This window comes from Bos indicus, chromosome 8, assembly GCF_029378745.1.
Source record: "Bos indicus isolate NIAB-ARS_2022 breed Sahiwal x Tharparkar chromosome 8, NIAB-ARS_B.indTharparkar_mat_pri_1.0, whole genome shotgun sequence".
NCBI lineage: Eukaryota > Metazoa > Chordata > Mammalia > Artiodactyla > Bovidae > Bos > Bos indicus.
Window position 1 is genome coordinate 46,930,543 of NC_091767.1, and position 26,825 is coordinate 46,957,367.

A 26,825-nucleotide genomic window follows, 5' to 3' on the forward strand; every position below is an offset into this window, starting at 1 on the left:
TCACATGACAATGATAGGCACAGGCAATTGGCAGAGTTTACTGCAGAAATGCACCTATGTTGTGGTGGGCTGAATGTTCACAAATTCTAGATATGGAGAAGAATTCTGAGTGCAGGTCTCATTTAAACATCATCTAAACCAGCGGTCCCCAACCTTTTTGGCACCAGAGACAGATTTCACGGAAGACAATTTTTCCACGGACAGGGGTGGGGTTGGGGAGAGAGAGATGGTGCAGGCAGCAATGCAAGTGATGGGGAGTGATGGGGAGCCACAGAGGAAGCTTGCCTGCTGCTCACCTCTTGTTGTGCGGCCTGATTCCTAACAGGCGGTCCACGGCCCAGGGACTGGGGACCCTGATCTAAACTACAAACAAATGACTAAACAACACTGAGATAACATTTTTATTTAAAACTAGTTGGTCCATGGTTATGTTCAGAATGTCCCATTAACTTCAAATGTGTCCACATGGGCAGACTTTGAATCTTAAAACAAGTCTGAATTAACTTACTGCAGCAATACCTGTCTCTTCCAATTGGCACTTCTGATTCACTCTGGGGAAACATGTCAAAACAATTTACAGGCATCCATTCCATTATCAAATGCACATTCATAATGTTCTGCAGATAAGCACTTAACTCTAAGTGGCTTTTCAAGAACTGATTTGACAGCCTCCCTAGATCACAATATAGAAATTCATTTGAAGGTAGAAAAAACTACTCGGACTTCAGAGTGGGATATGTTCTATTGGTGCAGAGTTGATTCAATGAAATATTTTAAATGATAAACACATACTACTCCAGAGTTTGCTGTCATCCTAGATGGAAAGGGCATTTTTCAAAAATTAAAGCTACTTGCATCAAACTTAAACTCACTTAAAGAACAGATATGGAATCTCCCATTTAGAGCAAAAGTTATTCCTTAAAAAAATATTGGATGCTTGTTTGGCAATTTGAGGCATTGAAAACAACCTGTCAAATTCCATCAGTCATGTTTATAAATTCTATATTGTCAAGTATTCCAGTCTGTGTCTTAACTGTAAGTAATTCTTGGTGGAGAAATGGCAGTACAGTTATCATTTAGGTAGAGGAAGGAGTGAGAAGCACTGAAAGGAGCAATAACCAGCAACTGTGGACATAAAGGGGTAGGGGATGAGGTGAGGATATGCAAACATATTTAACCTTAGAAGAAAGTGATCTTAGTCACACATTCTTGTGATCTTATGCTGACCTTCTCTGTCCTACTTCCAATTACCTGTGTTAACTCCTCCAGTGAATATCCATGCTCCAGTTGTCATGGCTGCTTTGATGAGACCTTTTCCAAAGACTTGCTTGAGTTTTGGCTGGAGTTCAAAGTTCTGCAGGCCCCCATGCACTGAAATGAGAAGCTTGGGAAGCTCCAACTGCCATTCCTTGGTCATCAGGTGTAGGAGGAGATCAGGTTTTGTATCGAAAGATACTCGTACATACTAGAAAAAGAATGACTGTTGATTAGGGAGGCAGGGCAGGTTGGCTGTAGCTGCTTGTCTTTACTGATTGCAATGATATGTGCAGTTACTTGAAGAAAATGTCTTGTAAGAAATAAGATTTTTTTTTTAAAAGGGCAAATCAATTGCTTTACTGAAGACCTTCATTAGATAAAGAGATTCACCATTTTTAACAGGTTTTTTTGAAATTCTGAATGACTACAGATTTTAAAATTATTTAACTTTCTAAAATGCAGTATAAACACAGCTTTCCCCAGGATGACTTCTTTGCTCAAAGGAAATCATATTTATATTTAATCTTAACATTTGTGCAACAGTTCAAATGTTGCTACCATTTTCAATATAAGCAATCCCTTTATAACAACTGAACCTATATATGACTGTTTCTGTGACCCTATTATTTTGGTAGGTTTAGAAAAATTCTACAGTTCTACATAATGTAACAAGAATGTTTAAATATGGTAACAGCTGATTACATTTACTTAAACCTAAATTAACTGCATACCAAATGTTTGCTTTATCTTTCAAAGAAAAGTGACAAAAGTCATGCCAATTATTTTTATAGAATAGTTGAAAATATTAGAGTGCATAGCAGATATCAAGGTATTTACATATGCAACTAGAAATAAAGTTATTGTAAGCATATATAAATAAAATTCTATAAATACATACAATGACAAATATACATACATATATATATATATATATATATATATAAAACTAAACATTTAGATGGGCTTCCCATATGGCTTAGGTGGTAAAGAATCTGCCTCCAATACCAGAGACCCAGGTTCTATCTCTGGGTCCAGAACATCTTTCGAGAAGGGAAAGGCTACCCATCCTAGTATCATTGCCTGGAGAATGACATGGACAGAGGAGCCTGGAGGGTCTCAAAGGAGTCCACGGGGTCTCAAAGAGTCAGACATGACTGTTCAACTGTCATGTTATATCTTTTTTAAAAATTATATAAATATTCTCATTTAAATCTTTGTTTAATTATATAAAGATTTCATTTCTATCTGGAAACAACTAGAATACCTGGCAAATGCACTGAAAAGCCTTTTGCAATGCATTGCTGAGCTGGCATGAAAAGAGAGAATATTCAGATACCTAAAGAAAGTGGAAGCTGGAATCTCAGGAAGTAAGGAATACCAAGGGAAGCTTTGGCCTTGAGGCTTTCTCCTAAACCCTGGAAGACCCTGAACAGCTGTTTTAATAGCTTAATGCAGTATTGGGGTCATAAGGAGAGACCCCACAGCTTTATGTGTGGGGTCTCTCTTTAAATTCTCCTCTGGTTATTTATAAACAAAAGTGGGCCCTCATACAGATTTTGGTCTACATCTGCATTCTCAGTGTGGTCTGAGAAACATCAGAGTATTTAATGTAAGTGGAGTAATGGCTCCAGATAACTGGCAGAAGCACATGCAAATTATTTGTGGAGGAATGTATCATCAATCCAGGTCTCAAGTAATTCTCTTGGGAAAATAAGCATTTCATTGTAAAAAATATTACAAATTACATAAGGAGATAAAGCAACATGAATGAGAACCAAAAGACACAATAGGTAGCAGAATAAGATCCTCAAAGATAGTAAAATGCTCTGACAGAGAATATAAAATGGCTACATTTAATATGTTAAGAACATAAATGAGAAAGCTGAATATATGAATAAAGAAAAAGATGATAAAAAATAATCACATACATTTGAAAAAGAGTAAAAAACAGAACTTCTAGAAACTAAAATGTAAAAATTTAAATGAGAAATACAATAGAAAAATGCAACTATAAGATCAGACATTCTAACTATCAGTTCAGTTCAGTCACTCAGTCATGTCCAACTCTTTGCGACCCCATGAACTGCAGCACGCCAGGCCTCCCTGTCCATCACCAACTCCAGGAATCCACCCAAACCCATGTCCATTGAGTTGGTGATGCCATCCAACCATCTCATCCTCTGTCGTCCCCTTCTCCTGCCCTCAATCTTTCCCAGCTGAAATCAGGGTCTTTTCAAATGAGTAAGCTCTTCACGTCAGGTGGCCAAAGTATTGGAGCTTCAGCTTCAACATCAGTCCTTCCAATGAACACCCAGGACTGATCCTATAGATACAGAGAAATAAACCAGATGCAGCCTAGAAAAACCAGAGAATTGGAAACACAGAAGAAAATGTGATAATTTTATAGGAGGTAATCAGAATTCTAGATAGAAATAAAAGAGATAACAGGGAAGAAACAATACTTGAAGAGATATCAGCAGGGAATTTCTCAGAATTACTAAAAGATTCCAATTCTCAGATTCAAGAAGTTCAGTGAATCTGAAGCAGGATAACTAAAAAGAACCCCCATCCATACATCAGTCATAGAGAACACCAAACGGTTGGAGTGGGAGAAGCATTCAAAAGGAGCTAGAAAAGAAATACTGATTACCTACAAGGAAACAGTCACTAGACTGAAGGCTTATTTCCAACAGCAACAATGGATGCAAGAACAGCGTCTTCATTGTGCAAAGAGAAATTATTTGTCAGTGTAGAATTCAACAAAAAGTATCTTTCCAAAATAAGATCATTTTACAGACATTTTCAGACTACTAAAACCAATGGCAACCCACTCCAGTGTTCTTGCCTGGAGAATCCCAGGGACGGGGAAGCCTCGTGGGCTGCCGTCTATGGGGTCGCACAGAGTTGGATACGACTGAAGCGACTTAGCAGCAGCAGCAGCAGCAGCAGACTTCACTGAAGGAATTTTTAAAATACATGGAGCAGGCAGAAGTTACATGATCCCAGATGGATGATCTGGGATACAAGAAAGGGTAGTAAATAAAGATATTAGCATAAACAGAGTACATCTTAAAAGACGTTGGTTGTAAAATATAAAATGATAATAGTGTCTAATTTATGGTGGAAAGGGATAGAATAAAGTGCTGGATAATATAGAATATAAATTAGGAAGCAATAATGAGAATTAAAGTATTCTAAAGTCTACATATTGTGAGAGAAAAGTATTAAGTTTGGAATTCGTTAAATATTAATGTTGAAGCTGCATAACAAAAAGAATAGACTTGCATGTAATTATACAAGCATGCTTATAGATGTATAACTATATACAGGTATCCAGGGCATGACAATGTATTGTTATATTTTTTGGATCTGGGAGATCCCATTACTATAAAAATCTCAAAAATTATATGTTATTCTTTTGTTAAAGTATATTTTAAGTATATTTAGCTGAAATGTGAGGCAAAAACATACAAAATAGGAAAGTAGCTTGATAAATTAAGCTGCATCAAGAAATACCAAAGAGCTAGAGTTTACAATTTATTGTACATATACTAGAAATACAAAGAAGTATTAGAATTTAACTAGCTGATTTTATATTGATTTGATCTACATAGCAAAAATTAAATCCATAATGGAAAGAGTAAAGGTTGGCAATTTTAGCTAAGTACATTATATTAATAGAATTTTATCACTTATATCAACAGAATTTAACTAGAGTTTATAATGTGTGAAATAGGAACCTTGGGGCTGGAGAGAAGGTATCGCAGTGGTAGAAGCAAATATAAATGTTTCTTAAATAAAAGTTTTAAAAATTATCATTGTTATATTTGTTATCTCATTGAGTGACTGTTTATAAGAAGGCTACCTATATAATGGATGCTATGTTTTCTGTGCCTATACACTGAATTTATGCTACTTAAGTAGTCATAATTTGGGAGCTTTACTAGATTAAATTTATATAATTTTGACTAATTCTAGAAAGGGATACTTAGTCAAATAAAGTAGAACTGAGATTCAGAAGGCTTCAAAACTATATAAACAGTTCTGTATGGGAGATGCTAAAAAACTGCATTTCCAGTTATTCAATATCTTGATATCTCAACATCACTCTCTTATTCCTTCAAAAAAATAAGGATCCATATTCTTCTAAGGTGAGATATAAATTACACTTCTAAATATAGAAAAACATTTAAGTATAAAGATTCTTCTAAAATTATATGCCCCTTCCAAGCCTAAATAGTTGTTTCAGGCTTGTGATTAGGATTATAGCTTTTTGAACTTCAAGATACCTCACTGAGTGTCCCCACCTGCATGTTTCATTTAGCCATGTCAATAATGTGATATTCTGAGCCATAGGGAGTATCTGGGAACAGACACACCTACATACTAACTCAGTGTGAAGAGAGACTACAGTCACACTAAATTACTACAGAGACTGTGTAATAATTTTCATAGGCTTAACCTAGCTAAATATGCATTCTGGAGTTCAATTATTTACAGTGATTAGTAAGAGTAACTCAAATATGTTTTTAGGAATAAGTCTCACTTGGTAAATAATTCACTTTGGAGCTTCTAATGTTATATATGCAACTTACCAATAAGGAACCAAATTTACTGATCACATGAACAGTTCACTGGAAAACTACCAATTTAGTGAATATTTTAAGATTCCTTTTGAACTAGATTAATCTTTTTCCTAGTTAGGAAACCAAGAAAAGCTTGTTTATGACCACAAAACACTTGTTACCCAGTTAATAAGTTCTCCAGTGGAGATGAATGAATGACCTTAGATCACCTTCTCCCTAGCTCTCTATCTTACTGAAGAAGAAAGGAAGGCCTGTGTAAGGTCCTTTTGTTCATAAGCTCTCTTTCCATATTTCGCCTGGCTCTCAATTTCTTAACTACTGAGAAAAACACCCTAAATCTACAACCAAATCCCTTGTGTTCCAGGCACATATATGCTGTGTGTGAATTTACACTCCAGGTCTCTCTGACGCCAGGTCCTTACTCTTGACCTCAAAAACATAAATGCCTTTTCTCTCCTTACTTCTCCTTTTCCTTTACCTATAACCAAGCAGTCTGCGAGTTCTAATGACCCATTTTTCAAATCGTGTTCTCAACCAGGCCTTTCCCCCTATTGCTTTAGTTGCTATTTTAAGAATAAATGCTCTTACTAGGATGTCAGTATGTGTCATGACAACAGTCCTAATGGCTTTTCTAACCCTGTGTTCTCAATGAGACACCAACAGGTGACTCCTATCCCCAATACCTTTTTAATAATACTATTTTTCAATTCAAAGGTTTACATCACATGTAAACTCCCATTCTGCCTGTTGTGATCTCCACAATTTGGCCTTACTCTACTTATTTAGAGGCATTTCCCCCACTCTTTTCTGTATTTGGTTAATTCTATTCCTCAAGTCCTGGAAAACCCAGTTTCTCCCCTTTCATCTACATAAATCATTCTTGTCTTTCAAAGGCTCTTATTGACTTTTCCTTAGAATGCAAGCTCATGTTGACACAGTATAACTCTTAGTCAAACTCAGTATAATATACATAGATATTTTCCCCATTGTTTCTTACATGTGTCGGTTTTATCTCCCCATTTGCAAGCTATCTGAGGTGGGGGGCTCATGAGTTACCTGACCTATGAGTTTGGATAATCCTTTCCCTCCTGGCTATGGATGTAGCTACAATCTCAGAAATAAAAAGGAGTTTGGAAATATCCTGGCAATCATGGGAACTAGAAGTCAACTGTTTCAGTTCTTCTGCCTTATGGATGAGGACACTGAGACCCAGGGAAATCAAGTGACTTGGACATCAGAATTATTAATAGTTATCTACTAGTTAACCACTCACCCAATCCATTATTAAAGCAACTGTTACAGTGGAAACTCTAGGTTGAGCTGGGCTCCTCAAACTTTAACATTGAAAACTCATCTGGGAGAATCTCAAAAATTCAGGTTCTTATTCAGTAGGTCTGAGGTGGGACTTGAGGTTTTGCATTTTTAACTAGCTCCCAAAAGGGACCACATGAGTAGAAAGGATTACAACTTTTCCCCAGACCAAAGATTCTAAGTGGTGTGTCTTGTGTTTATCAGTGGGCCAAAGGCAAGAAAGAACACTTTAATATTTTACATAAAAATCAAGAGAAGAATGGAGGAAAAACTGGAAAATTACTCAGGCCATGAGAAATAGGAAAGTGCAGTCATTAATAAGCTACTCAATTCCAACTACCTGATTCTTTTTTACCAGGACTAATTCTTATACAATGGAATCCATGATTAACTACATTATTTATGTTATCTATCAGCCCACCCCTGATTATCTAGAAGCTGATAAATAACACAAATACTAGCTGTCCCTGTCCCTTTATTGTTGGCCATTATTTTAGATTTATTTTGTTCTTCTCTTGGAGAATAAAAGATCTTTTAAAATGGAAGTATTTAAATGGATCAATCCATTACCTTTTGTCATGTTTTTGTTTAGCAGCTCAAGGAAACAGTTTAGGGATACAAGGGTAATTAAAATTAAGGGATAAAAGGATATTTTATGATTACATGGAGATTTCAATTTTTAAATTATATTCTTATGCCCATAAAAATCATGTTATTCAGTAACCTCTCCTGGAACTGTATTAGTAATATAACAGTTAATTCTTGTGCCAAAATCAGCAGCTTCAGGTTCATAAATGGTTGTACCCAGAGCAATTAATTCATTCCTGCTAAATGGTCAATGTGATTAGAAATTAGGAGCTATTTTGGTTATCAAGGTAAGTAATTTTGCCTGTCCACTTGTGAAGTCATTAATTGCTAAGGGGTCACCTTACAAATAACCAGAAATCTTCCTAACATGTGTACTAAATTCTGTGACCTGGGCAGTACTCTGATGCAGTGATGCTTGCTCCCATTTACAGGTTTCCCTGGAGGAAGGCATGGCAACCCACTCCAATATTCTTGTCTGGAGAATCCCTATGGACAGAAGAGCCCGGGGGGCTACAGTCCACGCGCCCCGTCGGACACAACTGAGCGACTAAGCACAATCATGTGCAGCAACACACTCAAGCATCAGATACTGGCACTGTAAGTCGTCTGATCAGTTTGAGACCCTCTCTTGTGAAATGAGGGTAATCCTGAACACCACATAGAACACTAAAGAGAAAATTGTGGGAAAGACCTGGAAGGAAAACCAATACATGGAAATTAGACTATAGGCACTCGCAAATGACTTTTGCACCACATGACCTACATAACTTGCCTTTAATGTACCTTTCAAAGTAGACCTTTGTGAGTTATCTGGGGAGTGACTGGTACAAGTTATAAAAAGTACCTATCCAGAGGGAAACTTCTACCTATGTCTGTGGCCACCAATCCTATCCTTCTCCTTCATGCCTTTAGTTCCCTAATTTTAATTTCTAGAAATAAATTGAGCTCAAATGAGTTATCCACACCTGTACTAACATCATTAGTGTCCCTGCCTGACAGGAGACAGCCTGTGTGATGAGCTAATGAGATTAAGAAGAGTATCTAAAGAAAGCACTATGCAAAACAGAAGTTAGTTCTGTTTGAAATTGTACTACGTGATCTATTCCTAGGTGCTTTGGAGGCCAATGCATACAAGCATGATTTTCACAAGAACACTTTGAATTCCAAACCACAAACTTACAAATGAAATTTTGTAAGTAAGTCTATAATAGCAAATTAGAGTTTTTGTTTTGTTTGAGTGGCAGAGGGCTTTGGTATCTAAAAATTTTGAGTTTTTGCTTTTTCCAGTTGTTAAGTTTTTTTGCTTGTTTGTTTAGCAGGTGATTTCACTGCAGTTTTTCCTAAAGCCACTCTAACCTGCTCCATCACTAGAAATGATAACTATTCACTTGTCAAAGCAGAACTCAACTTTACTACGGCCTCACTGCATTAAACTGGGAGGGAAATCACAGAGGTGCCACAGATCAGACAGCATTCTTCTCTTCAAAACACCCAAGGTGGTGAAGGCTGAGTGGAGAAGCAGCCATCACTACTTAGAATAGACTGGGGCTGTTTAATTAGAAATAATAATAATGTTTCTTTAGAATTCTGAACTTGACCCATTGTGGAGTAATTTGTCTCTGGTTTTAAACTACATTTTTACTCACATCGTTTTGCCCAGCTTTTAAATGAAAAGGTAAAATAACTACAGGACAATAAATCTGGTTACACTTTAGGAAATGGTAAATGGCAAATCTTTCTAACCCTCACTGAGAGACCATCTTCAATTCTGAGAAATAATCAATTGGTATATTTCAGTAGTACTTTCTCTGAGTAATGGAACTACTACAGCTAAACCTATTTTAATAGTATTTTTAATGCCTTTCTTCTGAGCACGTAGAGGGAAATTTGCCCCATTTTCCTTCTATAGAGAACTGTGACAAGCATCTTTTCATTTTCTAATTCTCTGTAGCCCCATTTAAATGAGTAGTTTTAATTAAAGTTGTGGCCAAGGAGAATATGTTGCATCAGACTCCTGAGACAATTTTGCTGATGTCAGCTTTCCAAGTCCACGGAGCCTTTGGTTTTTCACCAAGTGTTTAATGCTTACAGTAGTTTAATGTGCGAGCTGAACCACTAGAAAGAAAGATCCCTAGAAAGAAAATATTTGGAATGCAAATGTAAGGTGTCACTGTTATAGGAGTTTTTGTTTGATTGACTCACAAAATATTGGGAGTGAAAATGCCATTGTAATTTATCCTATATTGCTTTTAGGATTCTTCAATATTAGATAACAGGTGCTCAGGGTGATTGATGTTGATAAGCCAAAACGAAAGGTTTAGAAATAATATAAAACTTCACTGAGCATATGACCTAGTTGCAGGGGGGTACTCTTCGAATTTTCTGCCAGAGTTGCTTTTGTGTAAAATTTCCTAGAGCAAGATGGGTTTCTTGAGGAAGGTTAGTTCTTACTTCTCTATAGGTCTGTGATTAAGATCAGAAGTTTAAATGATACATTCTAGCTTTATTCCCAGTTTCTGAAAGGTTTTTCAAAGGTACTGCCAATAATCTCAATAGTCTAGAAATTTCAAGGTGGAAAATGGAAAGCAACAGAGCAATTACAAAACCCCTCAAAAACTACACCATGCTATACAAAGCTGCTTAGTTAGCTATAGTCCAGTGATGAGGCATTTTGTTTTGTACTGGGATTTATTTAATATATTTTGTGCATGTCAATCGATGATTCTCATTTCAAATCTCCATAACGCAAAGAAAGACAATTTTAAGACAAGAAGATTTAATCCTAAAGCATTTTAAGAGTATAAGGTTGTAGATGTCATGCTGCTGACAGCATGCCCTTCCCCGGGCACACACCGAGTATTATATCTCCTCAATCTCACCTATCCCCTCTCACACCTTCACCTTAATGCTCAGAATAGAAAGATTGCATCCTGGCTGACTCAATACTTAGAGCTCTAAGTGTGAAATGAGGCATAGCAATAATTCTGTAAATTATATGAAAACTGTAATAAGGGGCTCAACTTGATCTAATAAGCAAAGTGAATATCAAGGGAAAACCTGAAGAGAATTATGTAGGTGACTTGAGAAGTTTAAATACAAGTCCTTAATTAGGTTATACTTACCTGGTCCGTAGGTCAGCTCAGCAGTAATTGGAAGAGATGATTAGTAAGCAAATGAGATTCTAATTAAGTCCAGCACTGCTTCCCTCTCTAAATAGTTTAACAGCCTCAGCCCCAGATATGAAGAGTCTTTGAGAAGGGACCCAACGTCTGCTGTCAGACCATCTTATTATTGCTAAGTCAGTTTTAAAAAGTTCCCTGGAACCTAGTATAGTAAGAAAATGCCTAAACCAGGGCTTCAGTATCTTAGAACCTTCTTTTGTCCCCGAGTTCTGATTTTATGAGGCATCTGAATGAACTGCTAGGTCATTTAATCCCCAGGAATGGACGTTAGGGGCATGCAGTTTGGTAGGATGTGGCTTCATGTAGAGAAGAGAGGAATGCAACTCCTTCACTCACTGTCAGCTTTGCACAAGACTTCTTTCTGTGCCACAGTTTCTCTCTCCATAAAGTAAGAGAGATGCTGGTTTCACTGCTGTTTCACTGGGGTTTGTCAAGCCTGAGAATTAGGGACAGAACACCAAAAGTACTGGGAAGGTCTTAGATAATAGTTTCATTAACCTAGGATATAATTTTATGAAGAACTCTTTGTGTTCACAGCTTTTGAGTTCAGTTAACCTCAACAAATACTAGTGATCTTATAATTCTACTAAAAAGTTTTCAAAACCCTTAGAAAGGAACTGGCTTCCCTTTTGGCTCAGATGGTAAAGAATCCACCTGCAATGCAGGAGACCTGGGTTTGATCCCTGGGTTGGGAAGATCCCCTGCAGAAGAGAAGGGCTAGTCGCTCCAGTATTCTTGCCTGGAGAATTCCATGGACTGTATAGTCCATGAGGTCTCAAAGACTTGGACATGACTGAGCGACTTTCACTTCATTTCTTCACAGAAAGGAACTAGTAACATATAGTAACTAGCTTCTTTTCAAAACATCTACTATAGTCTGTACCAGGCATACAAGACAGAGAAGAAAAAGATTTGACAAAGAGTCCTAAGGATCTTTAGTTCAAAAACTAGCTTTGTCAAATAACTGGGTGACTCTCAGAAAATAATTTAACTTCTTTGGGCTCGAGTTGCCTATCTGTAAAATAGGTAAAGAGATTGGTATCATTTAGTATTTTTAAGGTTGGCTGAACAGTAGAATAACTGAGCTAACTTTTAAAACACTTTGGATGTCCAGGTTCTTCCCCAGACCTCTGGGAATGATTCTGGGCATGGGCATTGGTAGTGGCCCCACAGGTTATTCTGAGCCTCCAAGTAGAGAACCACTGCATTGATCTCTCATTGTCTTAGGTGATCAAAGTTCTGTGACATCATGGTGTGCTGTCTATGTAGTGACACAGATACAAATGTGAGATGTGGTTCTCACATAGCTCACCACATTTTAATAATGAGTCTCTTTACTTCAACTGAATCTTCCACCAAACTATGGCACATTCTGCCTCACGCTATGTCCAGACCACATTGGCATTTTGACCCAAGTGCGTCAATTTGGGTTGTCTTGAGGGGAAAAGTTAACGTTATATCTTATTTATTTTTTTTTTAATTAATGAAGGTCAAAGTTAACCTGCCCTCTAGAATTTTTTGACCACTTTGTTAAAAATCATTTCAACTTTCAAACGTTCTTGTTAGGAGAAGGGGACCAAAGACATATTAAGTTAGTTGGCCTATTTCACTTCAATCTTGGTGAATAATTTAACCATGCCTCCCCCATCTAAGGATTGGCACTCTTAGACAGTAGGTGCTGATTTTTCCCTTTGACAAACTGCATGTCAGTTTGCTGGAGAGAACAAGTGGTAAAGAAGGCACATGCCTGTGTGCTCAGTCACTCAGTCTTTTCTGACTCTTTGGGACCCCATGGACTGTAGCCCTCCAGGCTCCTCTGTCCATGGGATTTCCCAGGCAAGAATATTGGAGTGGATTGCCATTCCCTTCTCCAGGGGATCTTCTAGACTCGGGGATTAAACTTGTGTCTCCTGCATCTCCTGCGTTCGTAGGCAGATTCTTTACCATTGAGCCACCTGGGAAGCCCATTAAAGATGGCACAGGGTGGCAAAAAATGACTGTCCTGCCTGATAAAACAGGTCATCTGTCCTGTGGATAACTCCACCCCTTTTTCCAGACAGGAGAATCCGAATAATTCAAGGCAAGGGCAAGGGCAAGGTGCGGCATGTGGTCTGCAGTATTTCAGGGCAAGGTAAAGACGTAGCTCTCCCTGCCTCGGCTGGCAGTGCTTTGGTGGGTCTTGTGAACAACTTCATGGGAGGTCTCACCCCCACTGGATACTGAGCACTTCCCAGGGAGGAAATGGTAATCCATTGTTGGGTTGCCTATCCACTGAGGTTTGGGGCTGTCAGTCATGGGGAAGGAGTACTGATTTCCTTACCCCTGCTGAATGCCTTCACTTTCATTTTATACTGGGTCCCACAAATCACGTAGCTGACTTTGCCTAACCCGACTGCCAAGATACAACTCTGAGTTTGATATAACTATGTGAGGCCATGGGGAGAACTGTCAAAGTTCAATGTCCTTATGTGTTCACTCTCCTGGAACACAGTGAAAGATCTAGCTGCCTCTTGAAGTTTTTTCTCTATTCTTAAGTATCACATTATACACATATCATATATTAACTGTGTGACATGGGGCAAATTATTTACATTTCTGTGCTTTAAAATGTTATTTTGTCATATAGGAAAAATAATACTAATGTCATAAACATGAAATATATAAATAAATATAAATACTTGGCACAGCACTGGGCACAAGTATTAATCAATTTTAGTTGAATAACAAATTCATTATTTTTTATACACTCTGAAAATCATTGCAAAAGTATTTTGATTACTACTTTGAAGGATACACATTCTAGTAAATATATTTGAAGTATCAATCTCCAGGGTTCTTAGAAATTTTAAATTCACTAAAAACTCTTCAGGAGGGGAAAATTTTTAGGTAGAAGAAAAACTGTATGAAGAGAAGGAATCCTTATTGCCAAATTTAGACTTAAATTGAAGAAAGTAGGGAAAATCACTAGACCATTCAGGTATGACCCTAACCTTACAATTATACAGTGGAAGTGACAAATAGATTCAAGGGATTAGATCTGATTGACAGAGTGCCTGAAGAACTATGGATGGCGGTACGTGACATTGTACAGGAGGCAGTGATCAAGACCATCCCCAAGAAAAAGAAATGCAAAAAGACAAAATGGATGTCTGAGGAGGCCTTACAAATAACTGAGAAAAGAAGAGAAGAGAAAGGCAAAGGAGAAAAGGAAAGATATACACATTTGAATGCAGAGTTCCAAAGAATAGCAAGGAGAGATAAGAAATCCTTCCTCAGTCAGCAGTGCAAACAAATAGATGAAAACAATAGAATGGGAAAAACTAGAGATCTCTTCAAGAAAATCAGAGATACCAAGGGAACATTTCATGCAAAGATGGGCTCAACGAAGGACAGGAATAGTATGGACCTAACAGAAGCAGAAGGTATTAAGAAGAGGTGGCAAGAATACACAGAAGAACTGTACAAAAAAGATCTTCATGACCCAGATAATCATGATGCTGTGATCACTCACCTAGAGCCAGACATCCTGGAATGTGAAGTCAAGTGGGCCTTAGGAAGCATCACTATGAACAAAGCTAGTGGAGGTGATGGAATTCCAGTTGAGCTATTTCAAATCCTAAAAGATGATGCTGTGAAAGTGCTGCACTCAATATGTAAGCAAATTTGGAAAACTCAGCAGTGGCCACAGGACTGGAAAAGGTCAGTTTTCATTCCAATCCCAAAGAAAGGCAATGCCAAAGAATGCTCAAACTACCACACAATTGCACTCATCTTACATGCTAGCAAAGTAATGCTCAAAATTCTCCAAGCCAGGCTTCAACAGTAAATGAACCATGAACTTCCAGATGTTCAAGTTGGATTTAGAAAAGGCAGAGGAACAGGAGATCAAATTGTCAACATCCACTGGATCATTGAAAAAGCAAGAGAGTTCCAGAAAGACATCTATTTCTGCTTTATTGACTATGCCAAAGCCTTTGAATGTGTGGACCACAACAAACTGTGGAAAATTCTGAAAGAGATGGGAATACCAAACCACCTGGCCTTCCTCCTGAGAAATCTGTATGCAGGTCAGGAAGCAACAGTTAGAACTGGACATGGAACAACAGACTGGTTCCAAATCGGGAAAGGAGTACGTCAAGGCTGTACATTGTCACCCTGCTGTTTTAACTTATATGCAGAGTACATCATGAGAAACGCTGGACTGGAAGAAACACAAGCTGGAATCAAGATTGCCAGGAAAAATATCAATAATCTCAGATATGCAGATGACCCCACCCTTATGGCAGAAAGTGAAGAACTAAAGAGCCTCTTGATGAAAGTGAAAGAGGAGAGTGAAAAAGTTGGCTTAAAGCTCAACATTCAGAAAATTAAGATCATGGCATCTGGTTCCATCAACTTCATGGCAAAAAGATGGGGAAACAATGGAAACAGAGACTTTATTTTCGGGGTCTCCAAAATCACTGCAGATGGTGATTGCAGCCATGAAATTAAAAGACGCTTGCTCCTTGGAAGAAAAGTTATGACCAACCTAGACAGCATATTAAAAAGTTGAGACTTCACTTTGCCAACAAAGGTCCATCTAGTCAAAGCTACTGTTTTTCCAGTAGTCATGTATGGATGTGAGAATTGGACTATAAAGAAAGCTAAGCGGCGAAGAATTGATCCTTGGGAACTGGGTGTTGGAGAAGACTCTTGAGAGTCCTTTGGACAGCAAGGAGATCCAACCAGTCCATCCTAAAGGGAATCAGTCCTGAATATTCATTGGAAGTACTGATGCTGAAACTGAAACTTTAATACTTTGGCCACCCAATGTGAAGAACTGACTCACTGGAAAAGACCCTAATGCTGAGAAAGATTGAATGCGGGAGGAGAAGGGGATGACAGAGGATAAGATAGTTGGATGGCATCACCGATTCAATGGACATTAGTTTGAGTAAATTCAGGGAGTTGGTGATGAACACGGAGGCCTGGCCTGCTACAGTCCATGGGGCTGCAATGATTTGGACATAACTGAGTGACTGAACTGAACTGAACTGAGAAGCAATCTTGGCTTTGTCCATTATAAGAGGCACAAACGCCACACCCATAGTAACTGTCTAATTGTTGAGGTCTACAATGAATAAAGTAGAGAGGATGCCGGGTAAGAGTTCATTTTCTGCTTTGCTAGAATAAACAGATGTAGGAGGTTGATGTAATGTGGAAGTCAAATTGTATAATTCAGTGGTTTATAAGCCACAAATCTCCAGTCACTAGCAGGTATCTGCAGTGCTAGCCTTCAATCTGTGACTGTCACTAATGCCATCTTATGTAGCCTAGAACTTCGGTGGAAATATGGAGCACCTCTTTGGATTACCAGGAAATAAAGGTAGCTCCTTCACTGCCCCATAACTATGATTTTCATAAATATATTGAGCACTGGCTGTATACCAGGTAATTTTATATTCTTTCTAATCCTTGTAAGAGTTAGTTGCTCAGTCATGTCTGACTCTTTGTGACCCCATAGACTGTAGTCAGGCTCCTCTGTCCATGGAATTCTCCAGGCAAGAATACTGGAATAGGTAGCCATTCCCTTCTCTAGGGGATCTTCCCGATCCAGGGATTGAACCCAGGTCTCCTGCATTGCAGGCAGGTTCTTCACTGTCTGAAGCTACCAAAGATCCCATAAGGCAATTATGTCCACTTCGTAAATGAGAAATCTTGAGGTTCAGCTAAGTCAATTGGTTTAACCAAGATTTTCTGACCAGCTAGAGAGATTGAGTGTATAAATACAGTTCTATAAAACTTGAAGATTATGCATCTTATTTTAACTGACTGCAAAGCCCCTCTTGTAACTAAAGTAAGCGAAAGCTTGGTGGAAGTAATAACATAGCAAATACTAATTTAGCTTTAACATCAGGTACTGTTCTAAGTACTTAATACATATTGACCCATTTAATCCTTGCTATAGCCTTATATAGTAGGAATTAGCATCTTCATTTTGCAGATGAGGAAACTGAGGTACTGGGCAGTTAAATGAACTGAGCCAGATTATGAACCAGTAAGTGACAGACCAGCTTATAAACAAAGCCATGTGGCTTTGCATTCTGGGCATGACAACTAGGTAAAAGAATTGGAACTTCTTTAATTATTAATATTTTAAAGGGTTATCTGAAAAAGTATGGTTTGATTTTCTATAGTAATTTGCCAAGATATGTACCCAAATGTATATCCTGCTAAACATTAATCAAAATATTTCAAAAAAATTTCAGAGCCTGAAGCAAATAATAATAATGAATAGTAGTAAAAACAGCTGTTGAAATTAATTTTACATCTATAATGTGCCCTGGCACTGTGCCAGATGACTTACATATGTCATCTCATTTAACATTTATAATAATAGTTTTATTATTTCTAGATAACAGAATAAATATCTGAGGCCCAGAGAATTTCCTGGTGGCTCAGTCAGTAAAGAATCTGCCTGCAATGCAGGAGACCTAATTCAATCCATGGGTCGGGAAGATCCCCTCAAGGAAAAAAAGGCAACCCACTCCAGTATTCTTGCCTGGGAAATTCCATGGACAGAGGAGCCTGGTGGGCTACCGTCCTTGGAGTTGCAAAGAGTCGGACACAGTTGAGTGATTAAACCATCAGAGAATTTAATTAATGTTTCTCAAGGCACACAATAAATATATGATGTGTCTGGGATAGACTTTGCATTCAGAGCCCACATTCTTCATTACCAAACTAGTACTCCATTCTTTCATAATTTTTAGTGGTGGAAAACTTTATCTTCTGAGAACTGACCTGAGTTTTAAAAACCAGCACGAGTCATTTGTGACTAAGTCATTTGTTTTTTGAATTTCAGGGACTTGAGATTAAGAACTGACTTATTGGAAAAGACCCTGATGCTGGGAAGGACTGAGGGCAGAAGGAGAAGGGGACAACAGAGGATGAGATGGTTGGATGGCATCACCAACTCCATGGGCATGAGTTTGAGTAAGCTCTAGGAGTTGGTGATGGATAGCGAAGCCTAGAGTGCTGCAGTCCATGGAGTCACAAGGAGTCAGACATGACTGAGTGACTGCACTGCACTGAACTGAGATTAACTTCTGATCAAAAACACCACTTGACGAAAATACAGGGTGCTTTTCTGCTGTGATCGATAAATTGTCTGAAATCAGTCTCCTAAACACATTTTGTGCACTGGTGGCAACATGGTAATTACAATATCCCCAGGTGATGACTTTGGAGGAATGCTCTTCTTACAGAAAATTTATGCTCTACACTTGACAGGCACTGCATGTTAATGAAGGAAATAATGGCTAGAAGCTTATCATATGCCTCTGGGCTTGTGTCATGTTGCTTACAGGCATCATTCAAGCATCTACGTAGTCACTGGGTATACTACTCTATAATGATTGTTGACCACTAAACCACTTCATCATCTGCAGCACTTTTCTTACAGGGAGAACTTGCATGACTTTTAATTAATGCATGGTTTCAGAGGATCCACACTATTTGTGATTCAACCCCATATTCTGAATGAAGACTAAGCTGAGTTGGTAACTCTTATGACCTTTGCGGGAACATGTATCCCTTAAGTGGATGAGGAAGTTACCAAATCTCCATATCCCTTGATTCTGTCTAGGTCAAGACTACCTAATCCTTTCTTTGTTTTCCCAGGTCTTGGTGGAGGTTGCACATAGCATCCTCCTTTCCAATATATTGTTCAGAATTAATTTTCTTAGGAAAGAACTGTGAGAATAGCTTGGTCAGCCATTCTTGGTGAAGAAAATACTGCAGTAGTGGATGTGGAGTGGAGGAGTGGATGGGGGAGAGCAGAGAGGGAGAAGAAAGAGATAAAAGAGGTGGCTTTATTGCACATTTATGGACTGTAACTGGTGTGAACTGACTTCCCCTGCATTTTGCAATATGCTTCTTTAAGCAAAATTTCCTCTCCAAACTCAGAAAACTCTGGCATGCCTGAGAACAGTCACCTCCAACTGCTCTACCCTCAACTAACTAACTAACTGTCTCTCTCAACAGTTAGAAGCAAGCTTGTTGGAAAATAGTGTTTCTAGAGCTTCCAAAAACACAGTAGACTTTTTTTCTTGGCAAAATCTGTCAGCCAAGTAGGGAGGAGTCCATGATGAAAGTTATAATTTAGATGTGACAACTCTTAAAAGTAAAATTTGTGTATTTCTGAATGCCTCCTTTCCAAAAAAAAAAAAAAATGCTTTTCATATGGAGCTATTCTATTGAGAACATTATTGAATGCAGCTGCTTGAAGAAAAAGCACTTAATTTGGATGGCAAGATCTCTGTTAGAACAGTGAAGGAAATACTCTGGGATGATCATTTCTCCCTTAAATTGAGAGAAATGCTAATTACCAGTAAAATGAAATGGAGACCTAAGGGTAAGATTTTTTTTTTTTTAACCAAAGGAGTTAGAAAAATGTCTCAATAGATGAAAGCCAGAAAATAAAATAACAAACAGTGAATAATGATAGAAAGCTACTTGCTATTATTATTAAAAACAATAGTCACTAGGCCTGATCTCATACTAATTATTCTAAAAATCCTGAAAGTAAGGTCTTCTTTCCCCCATTCGATAGAGGAAGAGCAGAGAAGCATAGCAGAAACATAATTAGAGCTGGTCACCCAGCAAGGAACTGGCAAAGTTGAGATTTAGCCCAAAGACTAAATTTCCAGCTTTTCACCACTCCTCTGAAGGACTTGAAAGAGAACTTGAGAAGTGAATTACAGTGTTCTGATTACCATGGCTTTGTTGGAATGGCCGCCTCCTTGGAACTCAATGGTCCCAAAAGCGTCGGTGGGGCTGAGTTGAGTGTGCTTGCTGATGGACCACTTCTCAGACTGGATGTCATTTCGAGAGAGGCGACTTTCATTTTTCTCATTCTGAAGAACCGAGATACTGGGAGTGAGGCCAACATGCTGGCCTATTAGACGCCCACAGCAACACCTATAACGTAAGAGGTCAAAGTGAAACCCTTGTACTAGTGACAACCAGAATATACACTTAAGGCAATCTGCTGGAGAAATCTACAAACTGTAGCAAGCCAGCAAGTCAGTTTTCAGGTGGAAACTATATGTGGCATACCTGACAAATGGTGAACTCAGGATTTACTTGACAAATTAATACACTTCTTCTCTGGCCCTTCCTCATTTTGCTCTAGCTGTAATGTGCCTCCCATCTTTCTGAACCAACCCCCTTTCACACCAGCCATATTGTTCAGGACTGGAACCTAAGAATGAAAGCCCTGTAGATTTTTCTACTTCTCACTCCTCCCATCTATTAAATCTTGCACAAAGGCCACTGAACAGCTTTAAGGGGAGAATTTTAACAGGCACATTTAAATAAGGACTCTCAATCACATGTGAGTAAGAACCTAACTTGTCTTTTCCTAATTGACACTCATTGTCAAATATCCAATTCTGAGAATAAAAATTTGCAACTTAAGTTTTCTTGAAAAAACAAGAAAAAATTATTCACAAGATATCTGAAAACAAAATTTATTCCTTACATCATGAAAATGTTGCTTGTACTTTACTACTAGCATTACTATGACTATTAGCAATAATACTGATATGTAGTTACCATTTATTAAATACTAACAGTGTGACATTCATTGTATGGGTACAACATTATAGTTTTAAAGGTATTCAAGGTTGTACAGCTGGTTTATATGATTCCAGAGTCTATATTTTAAACTACTTCATTATATTGTCTTTTCATAAAGGCACTTCCAGATATGCATATATTACTTTATCCCAAATGCTTCATACTTTCTATACTTTTGATCATCAGGAAGTAAGTAGAATTTAAAAAATGTTCTTGAATAGAAATCTGAAGGTCTGCAGTCTAATCAGTAATCTGCTAGGAGTATATCATTTAAAAGTCTCTTTTTTCACTGTAGCTGAGCATGTTGGTAAAAACTACCCATTTTGATGAAATGCTGGAAAAGGAAACCACACTAAATGTATATTTATATATATGTATATATAAATATAAAATCCATTCTTACAATGATAAAGTCCCTTCCCGAGGGTGTACCTGTTATTTTGTACAGGCTCTCAAAGAATTAACTACAGTCATGGCATATTACATGGTGTGTATATATAAGATTGTTTCAAAGATATTCAGTAACAATGAAATCTATTGCAATGGACAGTGACTAGTATCATAGTTTTGTTCCCATAACTGCTACGTCAAGTTCTTGCTACATTATAAAGACAGCAAGCTTACCTATGGGGGTCTTTGGTGCTGGGGATGATGTGAACACATTCTCTTTTATAAAAGGCTCTTTCTATCCAGGACTTCTGAGCCTGAAAAAAAGGAAGAGGAAAGGGGAACACAGCCCTTAAGTATTTTTGACTAGAAAGCAAAATTCCACAAACACTTAACAGACGGATATCTCATAAACTGAATTGAAACTGTTGTTACTTCACACATAAATGCTGTATATAACAAAATCCCTTACTATCATTATCTGCTGATTAGATTTTTTAACATTATAATGTGAGAATTAAAGGAAAATGACTATAATAAAAAATGCTCAAGTTCATAATGACTTCTGAAGAACAGAAAAATAATGCTATTTACAGAGAAAATGAAAGCTATAGAACAGTATGTTTGTAACCCTTTAGATAACAAGTATTAGTGGCAGGAAGAAATATACCTAAATAATCATAAAGTTTTCATGGCTGACACTTTCATTAGATTTTCTTTATAGAAAGAAAGAAAAATGGTGAGGAAATGACATAATTCAAGCCCTAATCCATCACCATGCTTTTACTAAAATCCAAATTATCAATGCTTGAATATGGAAAGGGAAAAAGGAGATGGAAACATAAGAAAGATAAATGTCTTAATCACAGTTCAAAATTTCACAGGTAATTCCTTTGGAAGGAAAGTAGATGCCACGTTTTTTGGCATCACACATGCCTTTCAGCACATGAAATACAGCGTCTTAGAATGAACATTGTTGGGACTGTCCACACAGCAGCCTGGCCACTGAGATTAGGTTCCCAGAAGGATAAAGCGAGTTCCAACAAACTGTACCATCTTTGTTCCAAAACAGTGTCCATCCTTCATCCCTTAACCCCTTTCTTTACCAGCATTTGAAACAGTATAGGAGTTTCCTATGAAATCTAGTAAACTACTCAGAAGATTCCTTTTCTAAGCGAGTGGTTAAGATAGAAGTTGGTAGAGTAACATGTAATGTTATTTCCACATGGTGTCATCTTCTATCTAACCTAGGATCAGAACAAAATTCCTACTTTTAAGATACACAGAGAGTTTGGGATTGACATATGCACATTGCAATTAATATATTTAAAATGGATCACAAACCAGGACCTACTTTCTTGTGTAGAGCATACAAAATTCTGCTCAATATTCTGTTAACAACCTAACTGGGAAAAACATTAGAAAAAAGAATAGATACATGTATATGTATAACTGAATCAAATTGTTGTATACCTGAAATTAACACAACATTGTTAATTAACTGTAAAGTAAAGTAAAGTGAAAGTCACTTAGTCGTGTCTGACTCTTTGGACCCCATGGACTATACAGTCCCTGGAATTCTCCAGGCCTGGTATTGGAGTGGGTAGCCTATCCTTCTCCAGGGGATCTTCCTGACCCAGAAATTGAACAGGGGTCTCCTGCATTGCAAGCGAATTCTTTATCAGCTGAGTTAAGAGGGAAGCCCTAATTAACTATATTCCAATATAAAGTAAAAAGTTAAAAAAATACATACAGGGCCAAAGTGCAAACAAGCTGTTTACTTGGCCTGTCTCAATGACCAATGTTGACTGTTTCAAGTCCCTGTTTTGTTGGCTATAACTGATACTAACTCTTCTAAGGACCCAAATGGCTGTATAAGTTGTGCTAAGGTCTTTGTCCTCAGCCCCTTAATACTGCATCTCTGTCCTCTTTCACAGTGGAGTCTATGTGAGCATGTGGCACTGAAGGCATAACACTTAGATGCATAACAAAGCACATTTTGAAAGTAGCAACACAGGGAATGCTTGAAGGGTACAAAGGACCAGCATCCCATTTCAGTCACGGTTGCAATCAGGTCGCATAATTTCTGAGTGCTTATGCATTGTCCAAATGTAAAGGAGCAGCCTCTCTGCCGAAGAGATCCTGGGTCCAAGTGGCCCTCTGCACTGTCATACCACAAAGGTAACATTTGCAGTTCTGTTTGTCATTGTGGCATGGAGAAAGATTCAGTGTCTATTTTCAAAGTTTTTCTTCTCAAAAATGTAGGAAAAACTAGTGGCTACATCTTTGCAGCAGAAATAAGCTTAGATAACCAGTATTTATCTTCGTATAAAGCCTGTAAGTTAAACTATTCATAGGCTGTGATTTTTTTCCTAGAAACTGAATACTTTCTTTGATAATATCTCTTGGCAGATAGATGGTAAAAATATTCCTCTCTGGATATCTGAAACCAACTTTCCCTACACCTTGGGGAGCAGAAAAGGGAGAGCATACTTTCACTTTTTGGGGGCCCACTTTGGCTGGCATTAAGAAGGATCTTTTGGGAAAGCACCTGGAAATTTCAGGGAGTGCTGATCAATACTCTGAGAGAAAGTAGGAATGGCAGTATGATGGGGAGAGAATGATGTCTGCAGTTAGAAAAGTGGTATGAATGAGACTGCAGCTTCAACAAAGTCATATAATTTCTCTGATCCTGTTTTCGTCATTTATAAAAATGGGCACAACCATAATGCCTGAAACACAGAGTTGTTATCATTATATAGGTAGCAAGTTTTCATTTCAAGAAGAGGAACCAGTCTTACGTTGGTCTGGTACTAAAAGTTCAGATAAAGGTTTAAATGAGAAACACTATTAAATTGCCATAGCAGATCTGACCTAAATTGACTTTATGTCACACTGGAGATGATATGCTCCCAGAAGGCCTGTCTATAGACAAGGTATCTAGAAATTTATTTAACTTCTCTGAGACTTTTCTATAACATGAGGATAATCATAGCTACTTTGGAAAATTGTATTAATCAAAGTAGATGATTCAGGGTAAGCATCTGGCACTCAGTAGGTAATAACAATGCCTAACTTTTATTTGGGATTTAGCATGTGCCTGAAATTGTGCCTTATATGTATTATCTCCATGGAGCCTTATAAGAACCCTATGGGGGAATTATTACTATTATGTGGTGTCTGTGTGAGATGTAACAAATTAGAAGTTAGACTTTGAACTTGAGCTGTCTAACTCCAGAGTTTATACTCTTACCCACTCTGCTCAACTGTCTCTCCAAATTCGACGTTATTGGTATTAAAATACCCTAGATCTGGGCAGGCCTGGGAGTGCCCTTGTAGAGGCATGTCTCAGAATCAGTTCACACTTGCACCTTTCCCCTCCTTATTTCCTCCTTCCAGTTCCCACAAATGAAGTAATCAACACTCTACTCTCTCTTCCTCTCTCCCTGAGGTCGAGGATTGAGGTGGGACATTAGGCAGTCACAAGAATATGAGAAAAGTAAAAGAAGGGGGTATCATTATAATGCCTACAACAATGAAATGTAATCACACAGGACTCCCAACTTGAGAGTTTCTAGGGCACCTCCATTATTTCTCTCACTTACAGATCCTGGTTCCAACATGGAAGGCCCTAGAAGCTTTACTCAGATGGCGTGCAGTAAGACTGACTGCATAAAGACCAACTTGTTTGTTGGTCTTTAAGTAATTTGACTTGCAAGCGGTTTAGCAACTTAATTACCTTCCCAAAGGTGAATAGTTACCTCACTGTCAGCAAAGGGATTAAGGATCAGTTTTTTCTTATTATTACCAAACTAACAATTTCTCTTACAAAGGCATAGAAAATTGCGAGGGGGGAAAGGAAATGTAAAAAATTTTTTCCATCATTCATAATTGAGTTGGATTCTTTTTTTGAGAAAGAAAGCGTAATATATAACAGAAAGAGTACATGTATAGCACACAAATTAGGAATTCTACCAAACATCATGTACTAAATAGGAGAAATTTACTATGCTTTATTGTGGGCTTTACTTTACTGTGCTTTTATTCAGTCTTCAATGTAGACGGATATTAGATTTTACAAATCATTTTCCTGGCATATTTGGTGTATAATCATGATTTAACTTGCCCCCTAAATTAATTCCCTTTTCCTCTGTTCAAAGGCTTTGAACTACTACTCTTTGTGAAGCTTTATACTTGGCTGCAACACCCAGCTAAGTTGGGTTAGAATGGCTATCCTTGATGTTAGAAAGCATAAAACAGTTTGGACATGCCATGTTTCTAGTTGACCTTAATTCTCTTCTAATGCAAAACTTCAACAGTGTGCCCGAAAATCTTTTATTTTAAAATATGCTTTAGAGGACTCTTGTACTCTTAGAAAAGGTGACTGCTATCAGCCCTTAGAAATCACTTTTCTAAAGGTAGAATGGTCACAAGACCATGGCTGAGTTTGTGAAGGGCTATTTTCTTTCTTGTCTTTCTGTATTATCAGTCATGTGTGATGTATAATAAGGAAGTGTTTTTCAAAGGCTAATAATTAAAAGACATTTTTTTCAAAACAAAAATTAGGACATTCACATTTCAGACAAAGTATATCACCCTCAAAGAACAAAGTACATATGAATTTTGAAAGTCAATTGTACAATAAATAAAGCATCAAAATAATAGGAAGCAAAAAAAGAAAAAAAAATTAAGTTGTTTCATTTAACCAGTTTCAATTGTTTTTCACAAAGACTCTGCTATAAACCTTAGTCCCTCAAACTTTCATGACTCTTCTTACCACCTACTCCCCACTCACTTAACTATAGAGTTAAGACTTTCTCCAGCCAGGAATAATATCTAAATCTCCAGAAAGCCTCGGAAACTGCTATTGCAATCACCCTGTTGGTAGAGCAACTTCACAGAAGGACACCAACCCAGACCAATAATCACACATTAGACAAGAAAAAGAAAAAAAAGAGTTCACTAACTTCTTAGGAACAAATTACGAGCAAAATTTTACTACGTTCCTCATTTTGAGACTCTCAGGTTTAAAATTTACACTCTGCCCTAATCAGAACAAAATACCAGAGACTCCAAGACACTGAATGCCTGTGTTCATTTTTACCTTTTGCTTTTCCTCAACATCTCCCTGGCATTCCCTGGGTCTTCCTCTAGATGCCCAGATCCAATACCGGAAAGTTGAACAAGAAGAAAATGAGCTGAAATAATTTTACCTGAGCACTGACTCTGAGTGGTGGCAAAGGCAGTCCCACGAGCAGCTCCTGTTGCTTTCATTTTGCTGCATCTGGGGTTGGTCATCCCGTTAATAATGCTCTTATGACCGCCCACCGGAAAAAAAGTCACTTGCCGGGCTCTTCCCCCAAGAGACGTTTCAAGTAAGCAATGAACTTGGGCAGATTAGCCCCTTGGAATGTGCTGCTTTGGGATTAGCCTCACTAAGAATCCCATGGACATTCCCTTGCAGCCCTCAAACACTGCTTGATTTGAACATCTAATCTGACGCCAGAAGAAAAACAAATCCCCGGAGAGATCGGATTTAACTGGCACAAGTCCTGACAGGCTCTCCCCCCTTGCCTTTTTCCATTTTCAGAGAGAAGCCTTGTGAAAGTGTGATAAGGTGTTCTGAGTCTGAAAAGTTCAACTTTAGAAAGCAAATCCTTCTAAAGAAACAGTATATTAATGTTCCAAGTGGTTTGAACACACAAGCAGCATTGTTCATTCCTCCCCAAAGGATGGAATGATAGCATTTCTTTAAAGAGGAACTGCTAAAAACTCTGAATGTTTCAAAGAATAGTTGAGTCCCTAAATGTGAGCCCAAGGAGAATAAAGTTGGGGTTTATCAGTGATGTTCCACAACTTCTGAAATGTCAATAAATAATAATAATAAAACTGA

At 37.9% G+C, this 26,825-nt stretch overlaps 1 protein-coding gene across 7 annotated transcripts in view; it reads right to left on the reverse strand.

The window, feature by feature from the left end:
- TRPM3 (transient receptor potential cation channel subfamily M member 3) overlaps nucleotides 1-26,825 on the reverse strand; it is a 612,207-nt gene that overhangs the window by 281,080 nt on the left and 304,302 nt on the right. For all 7 annotated transcript variants that reach the window (XM_070794649.1, XM_070794646.1, XM_070794648.1 and 4 more), the window contains exons 2-4: nucleotides 21,170-21,249; nucleotides 19,681-19,885; nucleotides 1,252-1,465 (exon numbers count right to left, since the gene is read on the reverse strand). In XM_070794649.1, the coding sequence (XP_070650750.1) occupies nucleotides 1,252-1,465; nucleotides 19,681-19,885; nucleotides 21,170-21,249 (499 nt within the window). The remainder of the gene's footprint in view (nucleotides 1-1,251; nucleotides 1,466-19,680; nucleotides 19,886-21,169; nucleotides 21,250-26,825) is intronic.